General features: G+C 46.0%; 1 protein-coding gene and 1 long non-coding RNA gene across 5 annotated transcripts; both read right to left on the bottom strand.

Annotated features, from left to right (window-relative positions):
• Positions 1 to 69: 69 nt before the first annotated feature.
• Positions 70 to 2,084, bottom strand: LOC117670337 (uncharacterized). Its single transcript, XR_004592626.3, has 2 exons — positions 1,962 to 2,084; positions 70 to 362 (listed from the first exon to the last, which is right to left on the bottom strand). It is a non-coding gene; the product is annotated as an uncharacterized LOC117670337 (long non-coding RNA).
• Positions 2,085 to 3,082: 998 nt separating this feature from the next.
• Positions 3,083 to 24,587, bottom strand: HERPUD1 (homocysteine inducible ER protein with ubiquitin like domain 1). Of its 4 annotated transcripts, none has more exons than XM_034425497.3 (8): positions 24,218 to 24,587; positions 20,283 to 20,360; positions 20,097 to 20,168; positions 17,866 to 17,993; positions 15,829 to 15,948; positions 13,649 to 13,993; positions 11,669 to 11,786; positions 3,083 to 5,411 (listed from the first exon to the last, which is right to left on the bottom strand). In XM_034425497.3, exons 1-8 carry the CDS (start codon positions 24,368 to 24,370, stop codon positions 5,247 to 5,249), a joined length of 1,179 nt encoding a protein of 392 aa, XP_034281388.2. In that variant the 5' UTR covers positions 24,371 to 24,587; the 3' UTR covers positions 3,083 to 5,246. The 4 variants fall into 4 exon arrangements, with proteins under 4 accessions (XP_034281388.2, XP_034281387.2, XP_087733130.1 ...); XM_034425496.3 differs by having other exon boundaries at positions 20,097 to 20,171; positions 24,218 to 24,538; XM_087877004.1 differs by having other exon boundaries at positions 3,083 to 5,408; positions 24,218 to 24,504.
• Positions 24,588 to 25,034: the final 447 nt, after the last annotated feature.

Here is a 25,034-nt window from a genome sequence, read left to right as displayed (position 1 = left end):
ATATTCTAGGCGTGGTCTTACTAAGGCTTTATAAAGCGGTATTCGTAGGAAGAAAGAGGCAAGGATCTAGATTCTTCCCTCTCTATTTTAAAGCATTTCCAAAATCATGTACGGACTGTGGCTTTTCAGAAGCAGAAGCTGAACTACAAATGGGAACAAATGAAAATTGTGTCTGGGAGAAGACAGGCAAAATAAGTTGCTTTGATGGCCGGGTCTGCCCCCTGGTGGCTCATGAATGGAGAAGTATTACATCCATCCATAAATGGGTGTAAAAATATTTTTAGCAGCTGCAAACCCAAAATAGATGCAATATCGTCAACAAACGGACTGCATGTTTTTAGAACAGCTGCTTCATCATAATTCTGCAGAGGGAAAAAAAAGAGAAAGAGGAAGAACGGAAGAAAAATGTTACTGATGATTTAGGACATACCAGTTGTCAAAGGCTAGTTGGGAATTCTAAATTTAAATATTAAGTCTTGATTTAGCCAAGAACGTGTTAATACTGACACTAGCTTAGCCTAGCTCGGGGATAATAGCATTTATAAAAAGATAAAAGGTTCCCCTCGCACATATGTGCTAGTTGTTCCCGACTCTAGGGGGCGGTGCTCATCTCCATTTCAAAGCCGAAGAGCCAGCGCTGTCCGAAGATGTCTCCATGGTCATGTGGCCAGCATGACTCAACGCCGAAGGCGCACAGAACGCTGTTACCTTCCCACCAAAGGTGGTCCCTATTTTTCTACTTGCATTTTTTACCTGCTTTTGAATGGCTAGGTTGGCAGAAGCTGGGACAAGTAACAGGAGCTCACCCCGTTACGCAGCACTAGGGATTCGAACCACCAAACTGCCAACCTTTTGATCGACAAGCTCAGCGTCTTAGCCACTGAGCTACCGCATCCCTTAATAGCATTTATAGATTAAAAAATTGCTATTCAAAGGGGCAGATGATGTTATGTACCCGTGATGACACGTGTGCCAGAGGTGACACGCAGGGCCCTCTCTGTGGGCACGCATGCCATTGCCAACTACTCTTCTGGTTTCCAATGCTGGTCTTCGCAGGCATCGGAGCGCCGGAAAACAGCCTGAAAACAGCCAAAAATCAGGCCGTTTTTGGGCTGTTTTCAGGCTGGTTTTGGCCCCAAAAACGGTCTGAAAACAGTCCGAAAAACAGTCCAAAAATGGCCTGAAAACGGCCAAAAAACCAGCCAAAAAACAAGCATGCATGCACCGGCCAGCTAGTCTTCAGGTTTCCGGTGCTCCAGTGCGTGCACATGGACACGCGTTCCGGTTTGGGCACTCGGTGCCGAAAAGGTTCACCATCACTGCTATATACTGTACGCTATGACATCACACAAATGATGCCCTTCGTGGCAATGATGTAGTTTGCACCTGGATCTTATGTTTTTGCTAAAAATGCAAAAAGAAGCTCTAGAGCAGCGTTTCTCAACCTTGGTAGCTTGAAGATGGGTGGACTTCAATTCCCAGAATCCCCCAGCCAGTCAACACTTCATCAGGGTATTATAATTCAATCGGCCTCAGGTATTATGTTATTGATGGCAAGGTGGTGTTTGACCCAATTCCTATAGAGGCCTGGGTTAAACTGGCAGTCTCTCCTATAGACTACTCATAAAGTTACTACTCATTGTAAGGAAACCAGCTTAGATGTTGCATTCCAGGCAGGGGTGAAATCCAGCAGGTTCTGGAGAACTGGTAGCGGAAATTTTGAGCAGCTCGGAGTACCATCAAATACCACCTCTGGCTGGCCGAGTGGGGTGGGAATGGAGATTTTGCAATATCCTTCCCCCAGGAGTAGGGAGGGAATGGGGATTTTGCAGTATCCTTCCCCTGCCACGCCCACCAAGCCACACCACGCCCACAGATTTCACCACTGACTCCAGGGTTTCTCTTTGCCACTTCCCTGCCAGCTTCAATCATCACTCCACCCTCCCAAGTTGGAAAATTACCGCTTCAGTCCTGCCACTAGAGGGGCAGCTCAGCGGTTAAGATGCTAGGCTGGCCAGTTCGAGACCAGAGCGCCACGTGATGGGGTGAGCTCCCGTCCTTGCCCCAGCTCCTGCCAACCTAGCAGCCTGAAAACATGCAAATGCAAGTAGATAAATAGGTACCACTTCAGTGCTCTGTGACATCATGCTGGCCACATGACCCACATAAGTATCTTCAGATAGCACTGACTCAGTGGCCTTGAAACTGAGATGAGCACCATCCCATAAAGTCGGCAATGACTAGCGGAGTAAGGGATTCCTTTACCATTTTTACATGCCACTAGGGCACAGGTGGCCCATGGCTATTTGTAACTGGGCCAGCGTGGACGCCAACCACGCTCTCGTAAGCAGTGCTCCAAAGTTTTCGCTCTTGCCTGAATGGAGCTGCCCGGTTCCCCTCTCCCCCCTTCCCAGCCGGGCCGCCAAGCCACCTGCTCCAAAAGCAGAGCAGTGAGAGGAGGCCTTATTATCACAGGGGTGTCAAACTCGATTTCATTGAGGGCCACATAATAATAATAGCCTTTATTGCCATTGTACATCATGTATACAACGGAATTGGTTTAGCTTCTACTGGTGCAATCCATAACAGAAAATACAAGACAACATGAATAATATCAGGACTGTGTTTAACCTGGGGGTGGGGGTGGCGTGGCGAGCTTGTGTCAGGGCGCCTGTGATGGCCCGATGCTCTTCCAGCGAAAACGGACCCCCAAGCTCCGTTTTGGCCACGACAGTATCCTGCAACCTTCTGCCAGTGAAAACGGAGCTTGGGAGTTTTACCCGCTGCCCTTTGCCAGCTGTTTTCCGTTGCGATGGACTCCTGCAACCCTAAGCCAGCAAAATGGAGCTTGGGAGGGCCATTCTGTGGGCAAGTCCTTCGCTGTTGCCAGGGTGGCCTGGTGGGCCAGATCTGGGCCACCCCCACCCCCACGGCTCGAGTTTGACACCCCGGCATATGAATTTGTGTAAGTTTAGAGGAGATGCTGATACATGAAAAGCACTGCTTCCTGGCAGGCCAGCTTCCCACTTTCGTCTGAAATTAAAAACCTTGGAGTCTTATCAATGCAATAACCCCCAAACACTTGCAAACAATCTTGGTTTAATAAAATTAAGCTGTCATATATTAAACTTTGTTTAATAATGTACAAGGAAGGAAGAAAAAGTTCAGCCATTGCGTGACTGCCCTTATGATATCTGAGTAGATAAGAAACAGAAAGCATCCATGTTACAATCCACAACAGCGAAAACTCACCATTTCGGCATCATCCTGAAATCCAAACACAGAAACGGGAAAAATGTTTTTATATGCAAAATAATCCCTGAGTGGAAAAGAATGACTTTGGAAAAATCATGCAATTCTAGGGAGTTCCAGGCAGAGAGGCTTAAGGGGGTGGGGGTGGGTGGGAATTAATCTGAGCATTGTAAGCAGACCAATTAATCAGAAATCCAAAAGAATGAATGTTATTTTGCTAAAATGTCCCATGTTAAATGCAGATGTTGAAGAATATTTTTCCCCTCCATAGAAATTCTGGGCATCTAGACATGCGATGAGGCCATCACAACTCAATACTTAAATAATTTGCATCAGTCATGAATCACATCATCACAGCTATAATTCTGATGTTATACTGCAGCTTCCAACATGGCCCACACAATCTTTTTGATCAAAAGATGCTAGAAATCTCACAGCCTGGGTTTCAAACTTCTATTTGCAAAATGAGCAGCTGCAGTAATTTGGGGCGACCCTCTTAACTCACTCTGGCCCCATCTCTGGGGATTCGGACTGTCCCAACTCAGGAGCAAAGGTCACCTACCCAAATATCCCTCCTTTTCCAAGTGTCAGAGTTGGAAGTTCATGGAGTTATGCTCCACCAGACTTCAGATTCAGGCCAATGTTTTTTTCTTTTAATTCGCATCCCAGAAAGCAAATTATTCATTCACAATATGTATGGCTAACCTGCAGGAAATCGGCCTGAAAATCCGCATGATGGGAAGGGAGGGAGGGAGGGAAGAAGGAGGGTAGAGGAAGGAAAGTGAGGAGAGGAGGGAGGGAAGAGAGGAAGAGAGGGAAGAGAGGAAAGGAGAGGAGGGGAGAGGAAGGAAAGGGAGGAGGGGAGGGAGGGAAGAAAGGAAGGGAGGAGAGAGGAAGAGAGGGAAGAGAGGAAAGGAGAGGAGGGAAGAGAGGGAAGGAGAGAGGAAGAGAGGGAAGAGAGGAAAGGAGAGGAGGGGAGAGGAAGGAAAGAGAGAGGGGGAGGGAGGGAAGAGAGGAAAGGAGAGGAGAGGAAGGAAGGAAAGAGAGTGGGGGGAGAGAAGAGAGGAAAGAGAGAGGGGAGGGGAAGGAAAGAGAGAGGAAGGGAGGGAACGATCGTTCACAAGTCTTCTTTTGCACAAATCCCATTCTCTCTTTTAACTTTGAAATGCAATGACAAAAAAGAACTTATAGATTTAAGTAGATTGTTGCAAAATAGAAAGCTGCTTGAAAGAAGTCGTTATTTGCAATTTGATCGATCCGAAGACACGCGTCCAGACATGATGTTGACTTGCTAAATTGGCAAAAACAGGAAACCCCCCTCGTGCTTGAAACCTCGGAAAATACTTTCTGCCACTGTGTGGCATGGCTGGGTAACCAAGGCCCCCTTTTACCACCTGCGGACTTCAACTCCCAGAACTCCTGAGCCAGCCATGCTCTCTTTCCAACTCCCAGTTTTTCCGCAGGTGGTAAATAAAAGGGGGCTTTGGCTGCCCACCTCCGCTGTGTAGTATTAATAGGCTCAACTGTTAACCTTCTGTGGAAAATCTATTTACACCTTATCTTTTACACGTGTTTGTCAGGAATTAAGAACAGCTCTTCTTCATTTTTGGCATTAACTTCCCCCCCCCCCCCCCCCCCGTGTCGTTTTTTTTTCCCTAACTATGCTGGTTGCACAAGATTGCACACTTGCGCGTAGGCGAGATCCAATCCAACTGGGATCAAGTGGGTCCTGGCAGAAGGACTCTGCCTCTCTTGCACTTGGCCCGCAAAGCAGCTGAGGTACAAAACTTCGCACCGCTCTCTCGAGCCGTGGCTTCGGTGGTCTATTGTTCCTTGAAGCTCTGAGCTAGCATCTCATTGCGCGTCCGGCCACGTCCGTCTTTAAGCTTCAAAAGTCTTATGTTCGCCCTCTTTGATCCAACCAACCGTCGGCCGCGTTGGGACATTCAAGCTCGTGCCCGGAGAAGAGAAAAGAGGAAGTTTTATGTGCCCGGTTAGTTTGCCACAGCTGGAGGCCCCTCTGGCAGGAGGGAGGCGAAGAAAGCCTTGAAGAAAAGCCAAGCTGTGCTCACGAAGGAAACTGCTGGAGCTGGCGGGTTCTCGCCGCCGGCGGCCTCCGAATTCTCCGTTTCATTTTGTTCTCTTGGGTTTTCCTCCTGCTGAGATAAGGGGAGAAAAAACAAAATGTAAGTTTATTTATTTATTTATTATATTTCTATACCGCCTTTCTCCCGTAGGACTCAAGGCGGTGTACAGCCAAGAAAAATATAGACACACAAACATCATAAAATTGCTAATTAAAATTATTATTATAACATAGTTTGGACAAATTAAATAGAACCTAAAATTAGATAACATTTAAAAAATCATTCACACGTTCGTATGTTTAGCCCCGCCTGTTGGAACATCAGGGTCTTGAGGGCACGGCGGAAAGCACGGAGATCAGGGATATTCCGTATCTCCGGGGACAGTTCATTCCAAAGGGTTGGAGCCCTCAGAGAAGGCCCTCCCTCTGGGAGTCGCCAGTCGGCATAATTTGACTGACGGTACCCTGAGTAGTCCCTCCCTGTGAGAACGAACTGGTCGGTGGGAGGCTATTGGTGGCAAAAGACGGTCTCGTAGGTACCCAGGTCCTAAGCCAGGGAGATCCATGGAGATAAATTACATGGAGATCCTTCCTCCTAGTGATCTCCAACTATTGGTATGGTTTAACTAGGCCAGGTGTCAGCAACCTGCGGCTCCGGAGCCGCCTGCAGCTCTTTGGACCCTCTGCTGTGGCTCCCTGTCAGGTGATCCCACCACTGGCTGGCCCCACCCCTCGCCCTCCCCTCCCAGTCACCCCTCGCCTGGCCTGAGAGGGTAAGGGTGAGGGTGGAGTATGGAGAAGTGGCCAGGGCAGAGACATAGAGATACAGAGAGAGAGGGAGAGAGAGACATAAGAGAGACACATAGAGAGAGGGAGAGAGAGACATAGAGAGATACAGAGAGAGAGGGAGAGAGAGACATAGAGAGATACAGAGAGAGACATAGAGATACAGAGAGAGAGGGAGAGAGAGACATAAGAGATACAGAGAGAGAGGGAGAGAGAGACATAAGAGAGATACAGAGAGAGGGAGAGAGAGACATAAGAGAGATACAGAGAGAGAGGGAGAGAGAGACATAAGAGAGATACAGAGAGAGAGGGAGAGAGAGACATAAGAGAGATACAGAGAAAGACATAGAGAGATACAGAGAGGGGGAGAGAGACACAGAGAGATATAGAGAGAGAGGGAGAGAGAGACATAGAGAGATACAGAGAGAGACATAGAGATACAGAGAGAGAGGGAGAGAGAGACATAGAGAGATACAGAGAGAGAGGGAGAGAGAGACATAGAGATACAGAGAGACACATAGAGAGATACAGAGAGAGAGGGAGAGAGAGACATAGAGAGATACAGAGAGAGAGGGAGAGAGAGACATAGAGAGATACAGAGAGAGAGGGAGAGAGACATTGAGAGATACAGAGAGAGAGGGAGAGAGAGACATAAGAGAGATACAGAGAGAGAGGAAGAGAGAGACATAGAGAGATACAGAGAGAGAGGGAGAGAGACATAGAGAGATACAGAGAGAGAGGGAGAGAGAGACATAAGAGAGATACAGAGAGAGAGGGAGAGAGAGACATAGAGAGATACAGAGAGAGAGGGAGAGAGACATAGAGAGATACAGAGAGAGAGGGAGAGAGAGACATAAGAGAGATACAGAGAGAGAGGAAGAGAGAGACATAAGAGAGACACATAGAGAGAGGGAGAGAGAGACATAGAGAGATACAGAGAGAGACATAGAGAGATACAGAGAGAGGGAGAGAAGGGAGGAGGGGGGGGAGAGAGAGAGATCAAAAGGATTTTATGGTTCCCGGTGTTTTTTAACAACTGGTTCTCTGCCTAATGACTGGCTGGGTAGGCGTCGTGGCTAGGGTGGATCATGTGACTGGTGGGAGTGAGTGACATCGAGTTAGCCAGGCCCACCCAGGTTTTGTGGCTCCTGGTATTTTCTTTTCTGTGGGAAACGGGTCCAAGGTTGTTTAAGGTTGCAGACCCCTGAACTAGGCTGAAGTTGAACATTTTTTCTTCCTTTTTTTTAAAAAAAAAAAAATTGAACATTTTAGATTTAGGCAAAATCCCCTGCAAGCACCCTATTATACTTTACATCATCGTAAATTTCCTGAATGTAGGTTGTGCCCGCAATTATGGCGGTACGTCAAGACGGTCGTAAAATAAGTCACCCCAGGACCATATCTAATTATATTACCTTTTTGGAAGGTGGTTGTTAAGCAAACACTGTGGTCATTAAGCGAATCCCACGGTTGTTAAGCAAATCCCTTGTTTGCTATGGGGCAGTTTTTGCAGGAAATTGGAAGTAAAATCCAGTTTCCACCAGAAGCATAAATCGTGGTCAAATGACCTGGCGGGCGGGGGGAGGGGGGGCCACGGACAGCAGAACATTTGACACTGGTCAGAAGTTCCTTTTTCGGGGTCTATTGTGATTTCAAAGAGTTGTCGGTTTTTGTTTTTTGTTTTATTTATATGCCGCCCTTCTCCGGAGACTCAGGGCGGCTTACAATGCGTTAAGCAATAGCCTTCATTCTTTTGTATATACCTGCTTAGTAGGGCTTTCGCCCCCACCCCCCCAAGTGATGTTCTATTTTATACAAAGTCAGCTTATTGCCCCCACAATCCGGGTCCTCATTTTACCTACCTCGGAAGGATGGAAGGCTGAGTCAACCTTGAGCCTGGTGAGATTTGAACTCGCAGTAATTGCAGGCAGCTGGAAGCTAAATACTACCTTTCAACAGTAGCATTAGTCTGCTGCGCCACTCAGGCTCCTTGTAAGGTTGTAAGTCGAGGACTGCTTGTACCTAGCTAGGTCTTGTTCAAAGGGATTCCAAATCTCTCTTCAGATGTGGGAAAACCCCATGCAGGTAGTCCTCGACTTACGGCCACAATTGGGCCCCAAATTTTTGCCACTAAGCAAGAGCGTTAAGTGAGTTTTGCCCCAGTTTTATGACCTTTCTTGCCATGCTCACAATAACATGGGGAAGTGAATTGACTTTGCTTGTCAGAAAGTTGCAAAGAGTGATCATACGACCTCGGGACTGTCGTAAATATGAACCAGTTACCATCCGATTTTTGATCAGGTGACCACGGGGAGGCCTGTGTGAAAAATAGCCATGTAATGTCCCTTTTATCAGTGCCAATATAGCTTCAAATGGTCACTAAATGGTTATAAGCTAAGGACTACCTGTAATCTTATCTTTTAAGGATACTTTGGCCCCAAATATCCTGAGTATTAATGAAATTATTCTCGTACTGGAGCAGGGGTGAAATGCTCCAGGTTCGGACCGGATCGCCTGATCCGGTAGTGATGATGGCGGGTGGTTCGGAGAACCGGTAGCAAAAATCCCTCCCCTCCCAATGCCCAGCTGATCCGCACAATCATCAGAGGCTTTTTTTCTTTTTAACTTTTAAAAGCATTTTTTCTACCACCTCTTCAGCCGAAAAAATGTTTTTAAAAGTAAAAAAAAAAAAAAAGCCTCTGATGATTGCGCGGCTGAAGAGGTGGTAGAAAAAAAAATGCTTTTAAAAGCCTCTGATGATCCTAGTGTCAATTTGCAAAGCTTTCAAGTTGCCATGAGCAGGAGGGAGGGAGAACTGATAGAGCCGATTGATTTCCCTAACTGAAGTGCATTCCATATATTCTTCCTGACCGCAATCAGAAGGAGGGTGTTGGATTTCACAGCCAGCCAAAGTGGTTAATTGGAGAATGTGATTTATGACATGGCCAGAGAGGAGGGGAGAGACAGAGTCATAGGGGAACGTAAATCTACATGGGATCAGTCCTGACTGCATCCGAGTATTGCCGGAATGTTGCTCCTAATAAATCACTATATTTCCTTTGAAGTTTAGATCATGGCTCATGAATTAATTAGGGCATCTTTTGGAAACTTGACACCCAGCTCAGTTGCCTGATCAGCAGAGGCTTTTAAAATCATTTTTTTCTGCAACCTCTTTGGCTGAAGAGGTTCTAGGGGGAAAAAAAGCCTTTAAAAGCCTCTGGTGATCCCAGCTGAGTTGCCTGATCGGCAGAGGCTTTTAAAAGCATTTTTTTTTTTTGCAACCTCTTAAGGTTGGAGAAAAAATACTTTTAAAGGTAAGAAAGAAAAAAAGATGGCCACGTCCACCCAGTCACATAACCACCACCCCCCCAAGCCACGTCCACAGAACCGGTAGTAACAAATTTTACATTTCACCTCTGTACTGGAGTATTACATTGGCAGAATCCAGAGGGTGAGCAAGATTAATTTTTTCTGGCACCGTTTTCTTTAACACACAAGGCTACAAGAACTCGGTGCCACAGGCTGAACTCCACCTGGGTGGTTTAAATAAGGAACTTTCCCTATGACCTAGATGCTACCCAACCAGTTTTCAATTAGTTGCTAAGGTGCTGGGGCTCAGTAAAACCAGGAAACTGAGTTCTAGTTCTTGTTTTAGGGCATGAGAGCTGGCTGGGTGACCTTGGGCCAGTCAAGCCACCTTCACAGGGTTGTTATGAGGAAAGGAGGAGAAGGAAGGAGTGTTAAGATACATTTGCTGCCTCAAGTTACTTATAAAGTCAGAAAAGTGGGATTAAAAATGTCTATGGAGATTCTCAGTCCTCCAGGTCAAGTTTGTCCCAGAGATGCTTTTTCAAGAGGCAAACTGGACTTTCTGGTTTTTCTTTGAAGATGTTTCGCTTCTCATCCAAGAAGCTTCTTCAGCTCTGACAGGTCATTCTTCAAATGACCAGCTTGTCCGCAAGGAATATAAACCCTTCCATCCCCCACTATCCTGTCAGAGCTGAAGAAGCTTCTTGGATGAGAAGTGAAACGCCTTCAAAGAAAAACAAGGAAGTCCAGTTGCCCTTTTGAAAAAAAAAACACCTTTGGATCAACCATTCTCTACATTCCATCTCTCCAACCCATTCAACCTTCCTTCATTGTCCAAACTTTCTCCATTTTTACGGACCTTCTTTAGGTCCCAGTCAGTGTCCTCCTTAAACTAAAATCTGAAGACTACAGTTGCCTCTTGAAAAAGCGTCTGTAAAATATGCTAAATAAAATGTGTAAAATACTTCCAGTAGAGTTACAGCACTATCACTAGCCAATTATGGGGCAGCTGCCTCTTGTTCGGGTTTATCGTACAGGTGACACAAGGATATCAAGTGGCAGTTGATACAGGGCAGATACCTGCCAAATTCCATAATCCGGGAACTGAACATTCGAGACAATAAGGTTAACAGTTCAGTTCTGTTCCTCTTTGGCTGTGCCACACTTCCTGTTCCAAGGATGGTCGGGGATTTATTTATCAAATTTATTTCCGGCCCATCTTGTGATTCAATGCATCCCTGAGTGACTTAACTTCAAATGTCCTCTAACCTGAAATGTATTAAATTAGACAAAGCAGGTCTGTCTGGAGGCCAAATCACCTTGGAAACAGCCCCAAGCGATTTCCAGTTCTGATGCTGCACTTCCAGGCATGGTTAATCCTCAACTAAAGACCACAGTTGACCCCAAAAAAGTTGAGTTTTGCCCCATTTTATAACCTTCCTTGCCGCCGCTGTTAAGGGAGTCACTTCAGCTAGCAACACGGTTGTTAAATGAATCTGGCCTCCTCACTGACTTTGCTTGTCAGAAGCTCGCAAAAGGGAATCGATCGTGTGAGTCAGTGCAACCGCCATAAATACGAAACACTTGCCAAACATCCAAATTGTGATCATGTGAATGCTGGAACGGTTTTTTAAGTGTGAAAAACGGTTGTAAGTCACTTTTTTTCCAACGCAGCTGTAACTTCAACTGGTCACTAAAGGAATGGTTGTAAACTGAAGATCACCTGAAATGCTCTGCAAGAGCCTAATTGTAGTCCATAGGGAGTTTGAACCCTTAAACACAGTTGGCATGGAAAGAAGACCCTACTGAACCAGCACATAAGTCAGTGATGGCTAACCTTTTTGCCGTCGCATGCCACAAGTGGGGGGAGCACGCATGCGTCCACACCCATAATTCAATCCCCCCCCGCGTGCGCAATACCCTGCTTTTGGCACACGATGGCATGGTGGGCCCTGAAGGCCTGTTTTTTGCTCTCCTCAGGCTCCAGAGGCTTCCTTGGAGCCTGGGGAGGGCAGAAACAGCCTTCCCCACCCCCCTCGGAGGCCCTTCGGAAGGGCCGAAAATCAGTTGGCCGGCGCACGCATGTGCGCTGGAGCTGAGCTAGGGCAATGCTCGCGTGCTCACAGATATGGCTCTGTGTGCCACCTGTGGCACGCATGCCATAGATTCGCCATCACGACCCTAGGTTCATTCTGGAAGCCAAACCTTCATGATGCTCTCTGGTACAAAACTCACTTGTAAATTGTTATTCTGATCTTGATTAACCGCAGCCTGGGCAGGAACGTCGTTCGGGGGTGCTGGTGGTGGCGCCTGGGCTGGCCTTCGCCTGAAAGGGAACCAGCCAATCTGGTGCCTAAGGAGAGAAGACATTGGTTAGAAAGGCGCAAAAAAAAAACAAAAAAAACAAAACCTCGAGTGGCAGCCATCTTCTATTTTTTATTTGGGCAGCTATCTATTCCCTCAGCAGTGAGTGAGAAGTGCCAGCCACTGCCCTTTTCGGCATGCTTCCCGACTTCCAGCCTAGTCAAGTATCTCTATTTGCTGGTAAATTTCTTTCCAAATACAGGTAAGTCCTTGACCACTATCCAACCCAAAATTGTCTTGAGCCAAGCGAGACAGTTATTGAGTTTTGCCCCCTTTTATAACCATTCCTGCCACAGCTGTTAAGTGAATCACTGCAGCTGTCTAGCTATTGACACAGCTGTTAAGTGAATCTGGTCTTCCGCATTGATTTTGCTTTATCAGTGGGTCGCAAAAGGGGATCACATGACCCCGGGATGATGCAACCGTCTGTCAGCCTCCGCCTTTTTATTGCTTGCTTGCTACGGCTGCCATTGTAACGGGGGGAGGGGGGGGCTGTCTGGATATTTGGAAGGGGGGAAGTGAGCTGGTGGGGTAAAAATTGGAGAAAGTTTTCATCAGCGTTTCTCTGCAGCTGGGAGGCGCGCTGATAACCAGTCAAGGTCAACTGTCGTGACATACCAGGAGGATGGAGCCATCAGAAGCTGCACCCCACAGGACCCCTTGGGGGGATGTCAATTGGATAATCCTGACTGGACCGTTGGGGGGGGTGTTTAATGATGCTTTCTATTTGTGATTTTCGCGCCTATTGCCTCAGACCTTGTTTTTCTTTGGTTGCATTCAGTTCATGCTCAGTAAAAGTACCTTTCTCTATGAAAATGGAGCAGGGGTTTTTCTTTCTTGAGTACTGAAAGGAGGCATACCTGATACCGTCATAAATCTGGCTTAGAACCAGAACTTCTGTTGCCAAGCGAAACGTTTGCGAAGTAAATTTTGCCCAATTTTACCTCGCTTGCCACGTTTGTTAAGCGAATCAATGCAAGTTGTTAAGTTAACCACATGGTTGTTAAGTGAATCTGGCTTCCCCCATTGACTTTGATTGGCAGAAGGTCGCAAAAGGGGATCACGTGACCCCGGGACACTGAGTCATAAATATCAGTCAGTTGACAAGTGTCTGAATTTTGATCACGTGACCCCCCCCCCGGGGATGCTTGCAATGGTTGTAAATGTGAAAAATGGTTATAGGTCACTTTTTCAGGGCCGTTGCAACTTTGAATGGTCACTAAATGAACTGTTGTAAGTCAAGGACTGACTGTACACGCCAATTGTCTGAATTCTGACCACGTGCCCAAGGGGAATACTGCAGTGGTGGTTAAGTGTGAAAAAAGGTCATGTCGCTTTTTTTAAGTGCCACTGTTAACTTTAAACAGCCACTAAATGAATGACTTGTAAGTCAAGGACTACCTAAATGAGATTCAGGTAAAGCTTCCCCTCGCACATATGTGCTAGTCGTTCCTGACTCTAGGGGGCAGTGCTCATCTCCGTTTCAAAGCCGAAGAGCCAGCGCTGTCCGAAGACGTCTCCGTGGTCATGTGGCCGGCATGACACAATGCCAAAGGCGCACGGAACGCTGTTCCCTTCCCACCAAAGGTGGTCCCTATTTTTCTACTTGCATTTTTTACCTGCTTCCGAACTGCTAGGTTGGCAGAAGCTGGGACAAGGAATGGGAGCTCACCCTGTTACACGGCGCTGGGGATTTGAACCGCTGAACTGCCGACCTTTTGATCGACAAGCTCAGCGTTTTAGCCACTGAGCCACCGCGTCCCTTATAAAATGAGATTCAAGCCATGTGCAGAAACCAGCCCCTTGCCCCCCACCCTCGGCTTTCCTGCCCAGCCGCCCAAGCAGACTCACAGGTACATGAGGAGGGTGCCGGCCATCACCAAGAGGAACCTGCTCATACTGGAGTAAAAGTAAACAATGTTGACGAAGACGTAGAAGAGGGTTGCCGAGTAGAGCCAGTCCAGCCAATCGCGGTTCACTTCGTCGTCTTCCTCCATGAGGGGTCCACCCTGGGCATTCATGCGCAGGTTGGGGTTCACTCCGGGGTTGGCTTGAGGGGGAGCGTTTTGATCTACGGGGGGGTTTTCGGCAGGAAACGGACCGGGGAGAGGAGCCGGTGGGTTCACCGGAGCCACCGAGATCTCCTGGGAACTTCGGGCAGAGGTCAAGTCACTCGAATGAGCGTTGGCAGCCATGCTGAGAGAGAGAGAGAGAGAGAGAGAGAGAGAGAGAGAGAGAGAGAGAGAGAGAGAGAGAGAGAGAGAGAGAGAGAGAGAGAGAGAGAGAGAGAGAGAGAGAAAGGGACATTAGAAATACTCCTCTTGTGCTGAAAGAAAAAACATGACTACGAAATACTGATAACATTAGGGCAGCAGCTGGTGAAATCCAAATGCATTTTAAAATCAGGGGTCTCCAACCTTGGCAACTTTAAGGCTTGTAGATTTCAAGTCCCTGTTTGCTGGATGAGGAATTCTGGGAATTGAAGGTGCCTGGTTTAGCTCAGCAGACTAAAAGCATAGTGATTAACACTAGCTGTCTGCAATTACTGTAAGTTTGAATCTCACCAGGCTCAAGGTTGACTCAGCCTTCCATCCTTTCTAAGGTAGGTTAAATGAGGACCCAGTTTGTGGGGGCAATAAGCTGACTTTGTATAAATATACAAAAGTGTGAAGGCTATTGCTTAACGCACTGTAAGTCTCCGGAGCAGGGCGGCATATAAATCAAATTAAAAAAAAAAAAGTCCACAAGTTTTAAAGTTGCCAAGGTTGGAGACCCCTGTTCTAAATTGTAACATTTATTTATTTATTTATTTTATTAGTCATATTTCTATGCCGCCCACTCTCCGAGGACTCTGGGTGGCTTACAACAATCGACAGTATACTAAATAGCATATTGCCCTCAACAATCTGGGTCCTCATTTTACCCACCTCGGAAGGATGGAAGGCTGAGTCAACCTTGAGCCAGTGAGATTTGATCCACTGATCTGCTGAACTAGCAGTCAGCTGAAGTAGCTGCAGTACTGCACTCTAACCACTGCGCCACCTCGGCTCTTTGGGGGGGGGGTGCTGGCTGAAGAATTCTGGGAGTTGAAGTCTGCAAATCTTAAAAAAGCTTTGATTTTGGGTTTTACCTATTAGAGAGATTTGTTATTATAGAAATGGCTAATTTATACTATGTAAGTATAAATTTAAGTAAAGTTGAAGTTTAATGCCTTATTCTACTGCACCAAAGGGAGTAGGAAATCAATGTCTTCTTTTTCTTTCTCAGTTTTTCTTTCCCTCACTTTTCCCTTCCCTATTTACTTTTGCATATCCTTTGCATGCTGCATTATAAACCAATAAAAACTGTTTTTTTTAAAAAAAAATTGACATGGTAGACAATTATAATGAAATATGGGGGGATCTTATAAAAACAGTGCTGGTGGAAGGCAAAGGGAATAAAAATACTACTATAAGGGCACAATAGGAATATATTGTATATCTTTTCATGGTTATAGAAGAAATATAAGGGGGGAAAATGGTCTCGGGGGGTGCACTGTAATATTTGTAATTTTTTTTCCTTTTTTTGTATTTAGATTTATATGTATTATGTTTGTATTATTTGTATTCAAAATAAAAAATTAAAATTGAAAAAATTGACATGGTAGAGAAACACTGGCCTACTGAGCTCCCTATGAAAACTGCAAAAATTCTTCCATTACTGCAATTGTGGCTAAAAGATTTGTTGGGTCCAAATGACTTGCACAAAAGAAGATTTTTTTTGCCACCCGGGGCAATTTACAAAGTCTGAACTTTTTTTAAAATTACTTTTCTATAGGTTGTCTCTACCCACCTGTCATTTTTTCTATTAACCTTTGGTGGATTGTTGTAAAGCCAGTGCAGACATTCTCAAAACACCGACCTTGTTCATCTGTACTGACAGCTTCGTATTAGTGGAAGGTTATTTTGAAAAACGTGCCGTGAATTTCACATGCTACGAAAGGCTTAGTATGTGACTTCGGACATAAAAGAGAGATTACAGGTGAAACTTACTATTGCATGTAGTATTGCCTTGTGTAGAGCTGATGGAACCAGAGCTGCAGCATATGATACGTGGTGTAGGAGGAGTAACTGGAGCTCATGGCTTGAAAAGGATGCGGAGTCACCAGAGATCTGGTGGAGAAGATACAGACAGAAGGTCGTTGTTACAACTATAATTGAATAGACCTAAGCTTACGACTGTTTTTGTGGTGGTCATTAAGTGAACCCATCATTTGCTATGGGTTGTTTCTTGCCAGAAATCTGAAGTACAGGTAGTCCTCGACTTACAACAGTTCATTTAGTGACTGAAAAAGTGACTTATGACTGTTTTCCACAGTTACGATCGTTGCAGCATTCCCATTGTCATGGGATCAAAATTCAGCTGTTTGGCAACTGGCTCATATTTATGACGGTTGCAGCGTCCCAGGGTCATTGAACACATGGCAACGAACCTGTATTTATGACCTGAGATCACATGATGCAATCTTTTGACAAGCAAAGTCCATGGGGGAGCCAGATTCACTTAACAACTGTGGCTAGAAAGATTATAAAATGGGGCAGAACTCACCGAACAAATGTCTCAACTTAGCAACAAAGATTTGGGGCTCAAATCGTGGTCCCAAGTCAAGGACTACCTGTAAATGCTGGTTTCCTGCCAAACCGTCGTAAATCATGGTCAGGTAACCTGGCCTGCTGCAAAACTCTTGTAAATTCAAGCCAAGCACCCCAATGTGATCGTGTGATTGCACCAAGGGGGATGCCACTATGCCAGAACATCAAAACAGGATCATAAGTCATATTTTAGGGAGGGAAGTGTCTGTTGCAGTTGCTAAACGGCTAGTCATAAGTCCAGGACCACCTATATTTTCCTCCCTCCTTTAAAGACCTTTAACAAGGGTTTTTGTAAAGTAATGCCGTAAGCTCTCAACAAATAATTTCTGTTTATGTACCACCCTCACCCACAAAAATTTAACATTACAGTCAGCTTGTTCCATTAGTTCATGGAAGAAAAGTGCTTAACTACTAGCCAATTTCATGAACAGGAATGTAGCTTCACACCCAGCCTTTATTTCGGTCTTGGCTTTGGCCTCAGGAAGAGGGTGGAAGGAAAATTTGTCCTGGTTTTCTTCTTCCTATAAACATCAACCAATGAAAAAGAGGCCTAGGAGTCACCCTCTTCCAATGATAAAAAGGAAAGACACGTAGACAGCCCTCTGATCAGAAAACTCTTAATGGATTCTCTGGTGCTGGGGTGATAATTCATAATTTGGCACAAGAGTTTAAGTCTAAAGAGAGCACAAATCTTTGGCAACCATGGATTTCAATTCCCAGAATTTCCCAACCAAGGCTGTCTGGGGAATTCTGGAAACTGAAATCCGAAAAATCTTAAAAAATTGCCAAGGTTGGACAACCCTGGTGTAATAGTTCAGGCACCAGGCTAGAAAGCAGGAGACCATGAGTTCAAGTCCCACCTTAGCTATGAAAACCAGCTGGGTGATTTTGGGCCAATCTCTCTCTCACCTCAACTCATTTCAGAGTTTTGTGGTTGTGGGGAAACTAGGAGAAGGAAGGTGTACTGGACACGTTAGCTGCCTTATTTGTAAAAATAATAAAGGCGGGATACAAATCAAACTAAGGGAGTCCCATCTACTCTGTGTCTTACGTGGCAACACCTAGTTGAATTTAACAGATTGTGGAAAACGAAACACAGCTGAGGCATTGATGGGATATATACAGAGATGAAATCCCAGAGCTTGGAGAGGCAAACACACATCCCAGGAGTAACCAAGCAGCTCCTGTACCAAAGCCAGGAAATCTACGTGGCTCTGCCTATAAAGTTACTGAGCCTGGAATTCAAATCACAGACGACTGCAAGTTGAGTCATGGCAACTGGACCCGTTTCAAACCAAGAAAGAAAAGAAGCATCCAGTTGCTATGACTCAAATTTCCAGACAACTCTACCTGGATGATGGAGAAACTTCATCGTCAAATCACGGATGTTTCTGTTCTTCGCCCCACAAAATAAGAACTTGGGATGCACAAACATACCTCGCGTCAGCTTCCTCTGTGGTCACAGGCGGGTCTGGGGCAGCCTGTCCTTGGCTGGGAGCAGACCTTGGAGGAAGGTCTGAAGGATTTTGGCTCAATGCTGTGGACTGCTCCTTGGCTTCAGCCTCCTAAACCACCAAAAATTTACCGCTGCATTTTAAAACAGGCTTCAAAAGGTCTGTTCCAGGTGTTCAGCTCCATTTCAGACTCTCATAAGTAGCCCTCTAAAGCAGGCATGTCAAACTCAAGGCCTGGGGGCCGGATCCAGCCAGTGGGGGGCTTAAATCTGGCCCACGGCCCGCCCTTGAAAATAATGAAGGACCGGCCCATGGTTCCTCTGCCCTCCCGAGCTCTGTTTTTGTTGGCAGAGGGTTGCAGGAGCTGTCCCAGCCAAAAACGGGAGCTTGGGCCACAGGCGCCGACATGAGTGACATCGAGCTGGCCACGCCCATCCTAGCCCCCCCAAGGTCAAACACAACCCTGATGCGGCCCTCAAGGAAATCCAGTTTGACACCCTTTTGCTCTAAAGCAAAAGATTCTATTTTTTTAAAAAAGGTTTTTATTTATAAATACAAACCAAACAAAACAGTAAAACACACAAAACATATAAACATAAATTTACATACATGTCCAATTTATCGCAACTGTATTATATAATTTCATTTACAATTTTGACTCCACCTTGCTTGGTCTATCTTTTTTGTCTATCTTTACAATTCTTGATTGACCTATATATGTGGTTTACATTCCTCTTTCTATATTTGGTCGTTTCCTTTATTTCCTAATCTTTTATCCCTTTCCTTTTTTCCAACCAGACATACTACTTTTATCTATTTTATTTAGAATTTGTTTAGAAAATTTATATTGCCGCCTAAGTCGCACATGGCGACCCAAGACAGATTATAAGGATATAAAAACACCATATAAAAAATAATCCCTGACACCGCAGCGACAATACACAAACTAGCCATTTAATGGGCTCCAGCCCACTCTGGGGTCCCCATCTTGTTGGGAAATCAAAGGTAATGAGGAAAGGGTAACTCAGTTGTTAAAAAAGCCACCCCTTTCTCTTGAGACCATGAAGTTTGGTCTTCCCTAATGTCTCTATTCAACCTATAGAATCATGGCTGAGCTCACCCGTTCTGTTAAGCCAAACACATGGAATGTAACATGGAAATTGGATCGCTGTGATCAACAAAGCAAAACTGGAACTATGCCTGGGCTTCCTGTGAGCTCAGTCCCTGTGTCAGTTGGCTACTTTCTGACATCCTAGAACATTTATTTCTTAAGCATGGCAACTTTTAAGGTGCGTGGACCTTAGGAAGGCATGCCTGGCTGGGGAATTCTAGGAGTTGAGGCCCACACATCTTACAGTTGCCAAGCTTAAGAAACTTGTCTTAGAATGACTGTTCGGATCCAGCCTTTGCAGAAGCAAGAAACAGACTCCTTGTCCCGGAAAACCCCTCTTTATTTATCTCCTGTGAATTAATGGCATTCACACACCAAAAAGTCCAGGCAATAGTCCTTCCAGGAGCTCCCCGAAAGGCTGCAAATTAAGTTCTGGCAAGCAGTCTTTGTAGCACAAAACACAATGAGCAAAATCTTCAGAAGTACGAATGGTTGTCTCCTACGACCACCACTCCCCTTTCCTTCTATTTATTCCCCAACCAGGGAGGAGCCATTCAGCGTCCACGGGTGCTTTGCTTCCCGAGTCGACTCCTTGTCCTCCGTTGTTCACCTCTCCTAACTGCTCTGCGCACACATGCATCTGGAAGAGGCCCCAGCTGTTCTTCCTCCTCACTCATCTCAGCCTCCAAAGGCAGCTTGCCTCTCCGTTGGCTGGGAAATGTCAGATGGCTCTGGCTCTGACACTGAGCATCCATCAGAGTCTTCCCCAGACTCCAGAACTGGCCCAAGTTCCTCCCCAACCTCCTCATCCTCAGAGTCTGAAGCCAACTCCACTGGCAGGCCACAACAATGACCTTCTACAGACCCAAATCCCTGCTTTCAGCACTGCTGGTCAAGGAAACCTAACCATCCCTTCAAGGCGGTTCACCTGGAAGATCTTACATCCAGTCATTATCTGTACCTATTGGGAACCTGTCCCCGCCCCCACCCAAAAATCCCCATAAAGGGCTGGTACAATATAAAAATCTTGCCCAGATCACAGAATATCTGATCCCCAAAGTCAGTGATTAAAGCTAACACCTCAAACGGCCGCTTTTCAATACCTTCATGTCAGCTCCTGGCATCGTGGGCAGATTCTTGGAGTTGCACACCAAATGAAGAGCGTGAAGCGTCTCCTGCTGAAACAGAAAGCATTAATTAACGTTTCAAAAGCCATCTGGGGGAGCACATTTCCTTGATGCTCCATGGATTGCTGAAAGGAAAAGGCTGGCAGGGCATACGCCACGTACCTTGGTGAGGACCTCTTGCAGGAAAAGATGGTCGGGCAACAGCTTTCCAGAGTAGATCAACCTCTGAGCCTCTTCAGGCTTTGAAGGGAGGGGAGGGGGGGAAAAAAACAGTTTTAAAAATCTTTTTCCAGAACAAGATTCCTCATTCTTGTAAATGTGCAAGTATGCGGTTTTTTTTTTTTTGTAAATTGTAAGCAGCTGATTCTTTGAAAAACCAGCTGAGCAATGACCTTTAGGTCACTTCTCAAGAGGAAAATATTTCCACTTTGAGAGTGAGATTACTGCTGGGTTCCAGTTGTTTCCTGTGGCTGACCTGCACAGACAGATTTTGTCTTTCGTCAATAGGCTTAAGAGCAGCTAAATCAAACACCAATTGCACAAAAGAGTTTACAGAAGGAGAAGGCTGCACGCAATGAAACCACAGTAAAATCACTTACAACAATTCATTTAGTGACTGTTCAAAGTTACAACAGCGGAGAAAAAAGTGGCTTTTAATGACCATTTTCCACACTGTTGCAGCATCCCTATTTTCATGGGATCAAAATTTCAGATGCTCAGTAACTGATGGGGAAGCCAGATTCACTTAACAACCATCTTACTAACTGTGGCACAAAGGGACGTAAAATAGGCAAAATTCACTTTTAACTGCTTCACTTAGCAACAGAAATTTTAGACTCAATTGTGGTAAGCCAAGGACTACCTGTATATATTTTTAGATGTCTTTTTGTATCCTTTCCTTTATTTTCTTTTTTTTAAAGAAGTATTAAAAGATTGACTCCTGCTTCTGATCAGAGCAACATTATGGCAGCTTCTGAAACCAGCTAAGACTGAACACCTTGAAAGAAAACCAGCCTTCTGCAGACATTACCAACCCAAGGCCAAATTGGCAGGCATTGATGTTAATCAGTGATACCTTTCAGGAAAGCTTTGTCATGTAAACTTTTCTTTGATTACTAATTAGCCCCTAAAAATAGGTTTCTATAGGCCTCTTAACCTTCAGATAACCCCATGGTTTGTCTTTATAAGCCAAGGCCCTATCCTTAGAAATTCACTGCATTGTTTTAGATTTAAAGACTGGTTTATGCTAGTACTAGCCTTCCTCAACCAGACAACTTTCAAAGGTGTTGACAAGCAGCTCCCACACAAACACAACACACAAATGTGGAGGCTATCAATCTGGGGAACTGTCTGTTCTGCACCTTGGGGTTTTGTAGGGTTGGCAGTGTTTTATGGGCAGAGTAGAACTCATTTCCCTGCTCCAAACTTCTCTAAAGAAATCCTTGGGCAGAAGACTGAACACGAACTCAAAGCAGAAAGGGTCTTAACACACCTATGTTTCAGGTCAGGGTTCCCAAGAGGTCAACTGAACTAAGCTGGCACGGAAGGCCAAAACGGATGGGCAATGGGCGACATGGAGCTGCACCAGCCAGCCTACCTCACCAGTGGCCTTGGGGGGAATGACGTTGCTGCCAGATAACTTCCCAAATTCTGGGAAAGCTCACACGCACCACTCAGCCTTGGGACATTGTGTATTAAAACAACCTCTTGCCTTGGTTTTTAAGATCATTCTTTTTTTTTCATTCCTTTGCCTTCCCTGCTGCATGCAATGAAAACCTTTATCTAAAAAGAGCCTTGGTGGTGCAGCAGACTAAAGTGCTGTTAAGTAGCACCAGCTGCCTGCAATTACTGCAAGTTCAAATCTCACCAGGCTCAAGGTTGACTCAGCCTTCCATCCTTTCTAAGGTAGGTAAAATGAGGACCCGGATTGTGGGGGCAATAAGGTGACTTTGTATAAAAAAGAACACTGCTTGGGCGGGGCCCAAAAGCCCTAAGCAGGTATATACAAAAGTATGAAGGCGGATTGTAAGCTGCCCTGAGTCTCCAGAGAAGGGCGGCATATAAATCGAACCAATAAATAAATAAGTATTGCTTTCAATCCTGTTCCACCAGGCAAGATGTAGGCAGTTCCAACCCAGCCTTATCTTGTTATTACATGGCCAAAGCATTTAACCTTGTCAATATCAGGCAAAGGAAGAAGAGTTTCCAAAATATAGAAACACACAAACATTAATTATGAAACCTGTACTGAAACCTCTTCTTCTCCTTTTGAGTTAACTTTTAAACAACTTCAAACAAAGAAAATGCTGGCAGTTGGCCCTCAGTTGCATCATCTGCTTTGCAAAGCAAATAGTGCCAAGGTAACTTTGCTTTGTAGGAGAGATACAAAAAAAAGCAATCATAAAGTATTTTTTTTCTGCTTCGAGCATTAGCTTTGGAAAGACAGTCTAAAATTTCTTAATAGGAACAGCAAGCAACAGAAGTTGTACCCAGGAAGTTTTTTTGGGGGGGGGGTGGAGGAATTGAAATATATGGAGTACCGAGGACAAAATGTTATTTCTTTTTCCATTCAGATGACCTAGTCTATAAATGTTTTATAGTAAATGTTCTGATTACTGATGGGGAAAAGGCATGTCCTGGAAAGCTACAATTCTCACAAGCAAGACAGACAGACGCCACAAGGAAATATTCTATTAATCAGATCAGAACTTTCAATAACAGATGAAAGGGTCCCTGGAGGTCTTCCAGTCCAGCCCCCTGCTCAAGCAGAGACAAATGGCTGTCCAATCTCTCTTAAAAAAAAAAAACCCTCCAGTGATGGGGCGCCCACAATGTCTGGAAACAAGCCATTCCACTGACTAACTGTTCTCAAACCAAAGCACCCAACACGCCCAGCAAAATGTCATCATTCTAAACAATATTAATAATTTCCATGAAAATATTGCAGGGAAAGTGGGCCAGGCTGCTTCTCTCCACAAAGCCAACCCACACAGCAAGGATTTTGTGTTTTTTGGAACGCCTTCGACAGCCAAACCTAACACAAAACGGGTAAAAAAAATAATAATCATCAGGATAATTCCTTGCCCATTACTCAAGATTTTTCCTTTAAAAGAAGAAAATTCAAATTCATACAGGACATCTATGGTGAGCACAGCAGGCAAAGGTCATTGACTAAGAAATTCCTTTAAAATTATTTATACAGGATTGCTCCAAGTCCAGGAGTTGATAAAACCTGATAAAATCAAGAGACCCTGTTTAGCCCTGGGATGGGACACCACCAGGAAATCCACAAACCGGAACGACAAAATCCATTTCGGAGAAAAGCAACTTCCTAGAATTGCTACCCGCCTGAACATTTTTCTCAGAAAGACACTGGGGATAAAATCAACACTGCAGGGCAAGTTTTTTTTCCCCCCAGATGCAAACACGGGCCAGAGCCAATGCACTCTGTGCATGCTCAGAAAAAGCACTGGGATAAACCACAATCCTGCAAAAGAACCGTGCATTTATTATCTTTTAAACCCCTCCCCCTTTCTTCAAATGCAACCTTTGGACGGCTCTGAATTGCAACCCCAGCGCAGGAAATGCACTCTGCACTTGCTCAGGAGCTCCATCCCCACAGAGCAGGCGCGAGTCACGAAGCCCCCACCCACCCCCCAAAAAAAGGGGGAAGGAGACCAAGCGGGGAGGAGACTCAAGACTATCCCAACCCCATTACCACGTCGGAGAAAGTCCAAAGGGCTTCCATGCTGGCAAGGGGACAACTCCCATGAGGGGGGGGGGGAAAGGACTCCCAAGCCCATCTCAGGGACCCCCAAGTCAGGAAAAGCCGCTTTCCAAATCTTCTCCCCCCACAAAAAAATCCAACCTTCGTCGTCGGGCCCCTCCCTAAAAACACACCCCGAGGCCCGCAAATGTCTTGGCACGCCATCCCCAGTCAGGAAACCGAAGTGGGATAGACTGCGCCCGTCCGAGGAGGCTCCACTTCGCTCAAGGAGGGGGAAGAGAAAAGAGACGGGCGACCGCGCATGCGCATTTAAGGGGAAAGAGGGAGAGGAGAGAGACGGGCGAGCGCGCATGCGCGTTTCAGATCTCACCGGTTCATCCGGGTGAAGGTGTCGCAGCTCCGCCTTGAGGCGCCGGACGCTCCAGGAGCGCCGGGCCGACAGGAGCAAGTCCGGGTGGCGCTGCGCGGGGCTCTTGACAACGAGGCCCACCTCCTCCTCCTCGTCGGCTTGCCGGCTTTCCATCCTCTCAGGCCTCAAAAAAAACAAAACACCCTTCCGCTCCCCCGCACAAAAAAACAAAACACCCTCCTCACTCGACGACGACAGCGGCCTCTGGAGCGACGGCGGTTGCTTTTATAGCCTCGCGGTCGGCTCAGGCCACGCCTCTCGTATTATGGCGACGTCGCTGTGGCCGTCGGGGATTGGCCGTCCGAACGGCCTCGCGCCGGGACGTGGACCTATCAGAAGCGGGAAAAGATGGAAGGGAAAACGCGATAGGGCGGGGAGGAGGCCGAACGCGACTTGTCAATCCGGAGGCGGGAAGTTGATCTTTGGTTGGTGGTGCGCACGGCCGTCACCTGTTGAACTACCACTCCCATAATTCCTTGCCGCCGGCTTGGTCGGCGGGGGTGGAAGGGAGTTGAAGTCCACCAACGTCTGCAGCCTTTCCGCGTTTCGTAACCGTGTTTACTGTTGCTGTTGCGTTCTCATAAGAAACAAGGCTAAGCTAAAATTAGGTTGCTTGTGATTCAGCGGCCAGTGGTGGGGATGCAGCCGTCGCCTCAGAAGGAGGCCTGTGCCAGGCAGCCACATTACAACTGCATTAATGCTGGGTTTGCAACGTTGCATAACATGAATGCAGCAGCAACTCCCGTTTTGCAGCCTTTTAAGCTCTCTTTTTTTAAGA

The sequence above is a fragment of the Pantherophis guttatus genome, chromosome 11, assembly GCF_059756535.1.
Source record: "Pantherophis guttatus breed Tessera chromosome 11, ASM5975653v1, whole genome shotgun sequence".
Classification (NCBI taxonomy): domain Eukaryota; kingdom Metazoa; phylum Chordata; class Lepidosauria; order Squamata; family Colubridae; genus Pantherophis; species Pantherophis guttatus.
This window is presented reverse-complemented; position numbering and strand designations above follow the sequence as displayed.

What these genes read in the sequence shown, in the direction of transcription:
- HERPUD1 (XM_034425496.3), bottom strand. Translation starts at nt 24,370, where the DNA reads ATGGAAAGCCGGCAAGCCGACGAGGAGGAGGAGGTGGGCCTCGTTGTC. An exon ending in AGGCAATACTACATGCAATA is followed by an intron (nt 13,994 to 15,828) that starts GTAAGTTTCACC and finishes TCTCTCTCTCAG; the next exon opens with CATGGCTGCCAACGCTCATT. An exon ending in ATCAGAATAACAATTTACAA is followed by an intron (nt 5,412 to 11,668) that starts GTGAGTTTTGTA and finishes CCCTTATCTCAG; the next exon opens with CAGGAGGAAAACCCAAGAGA.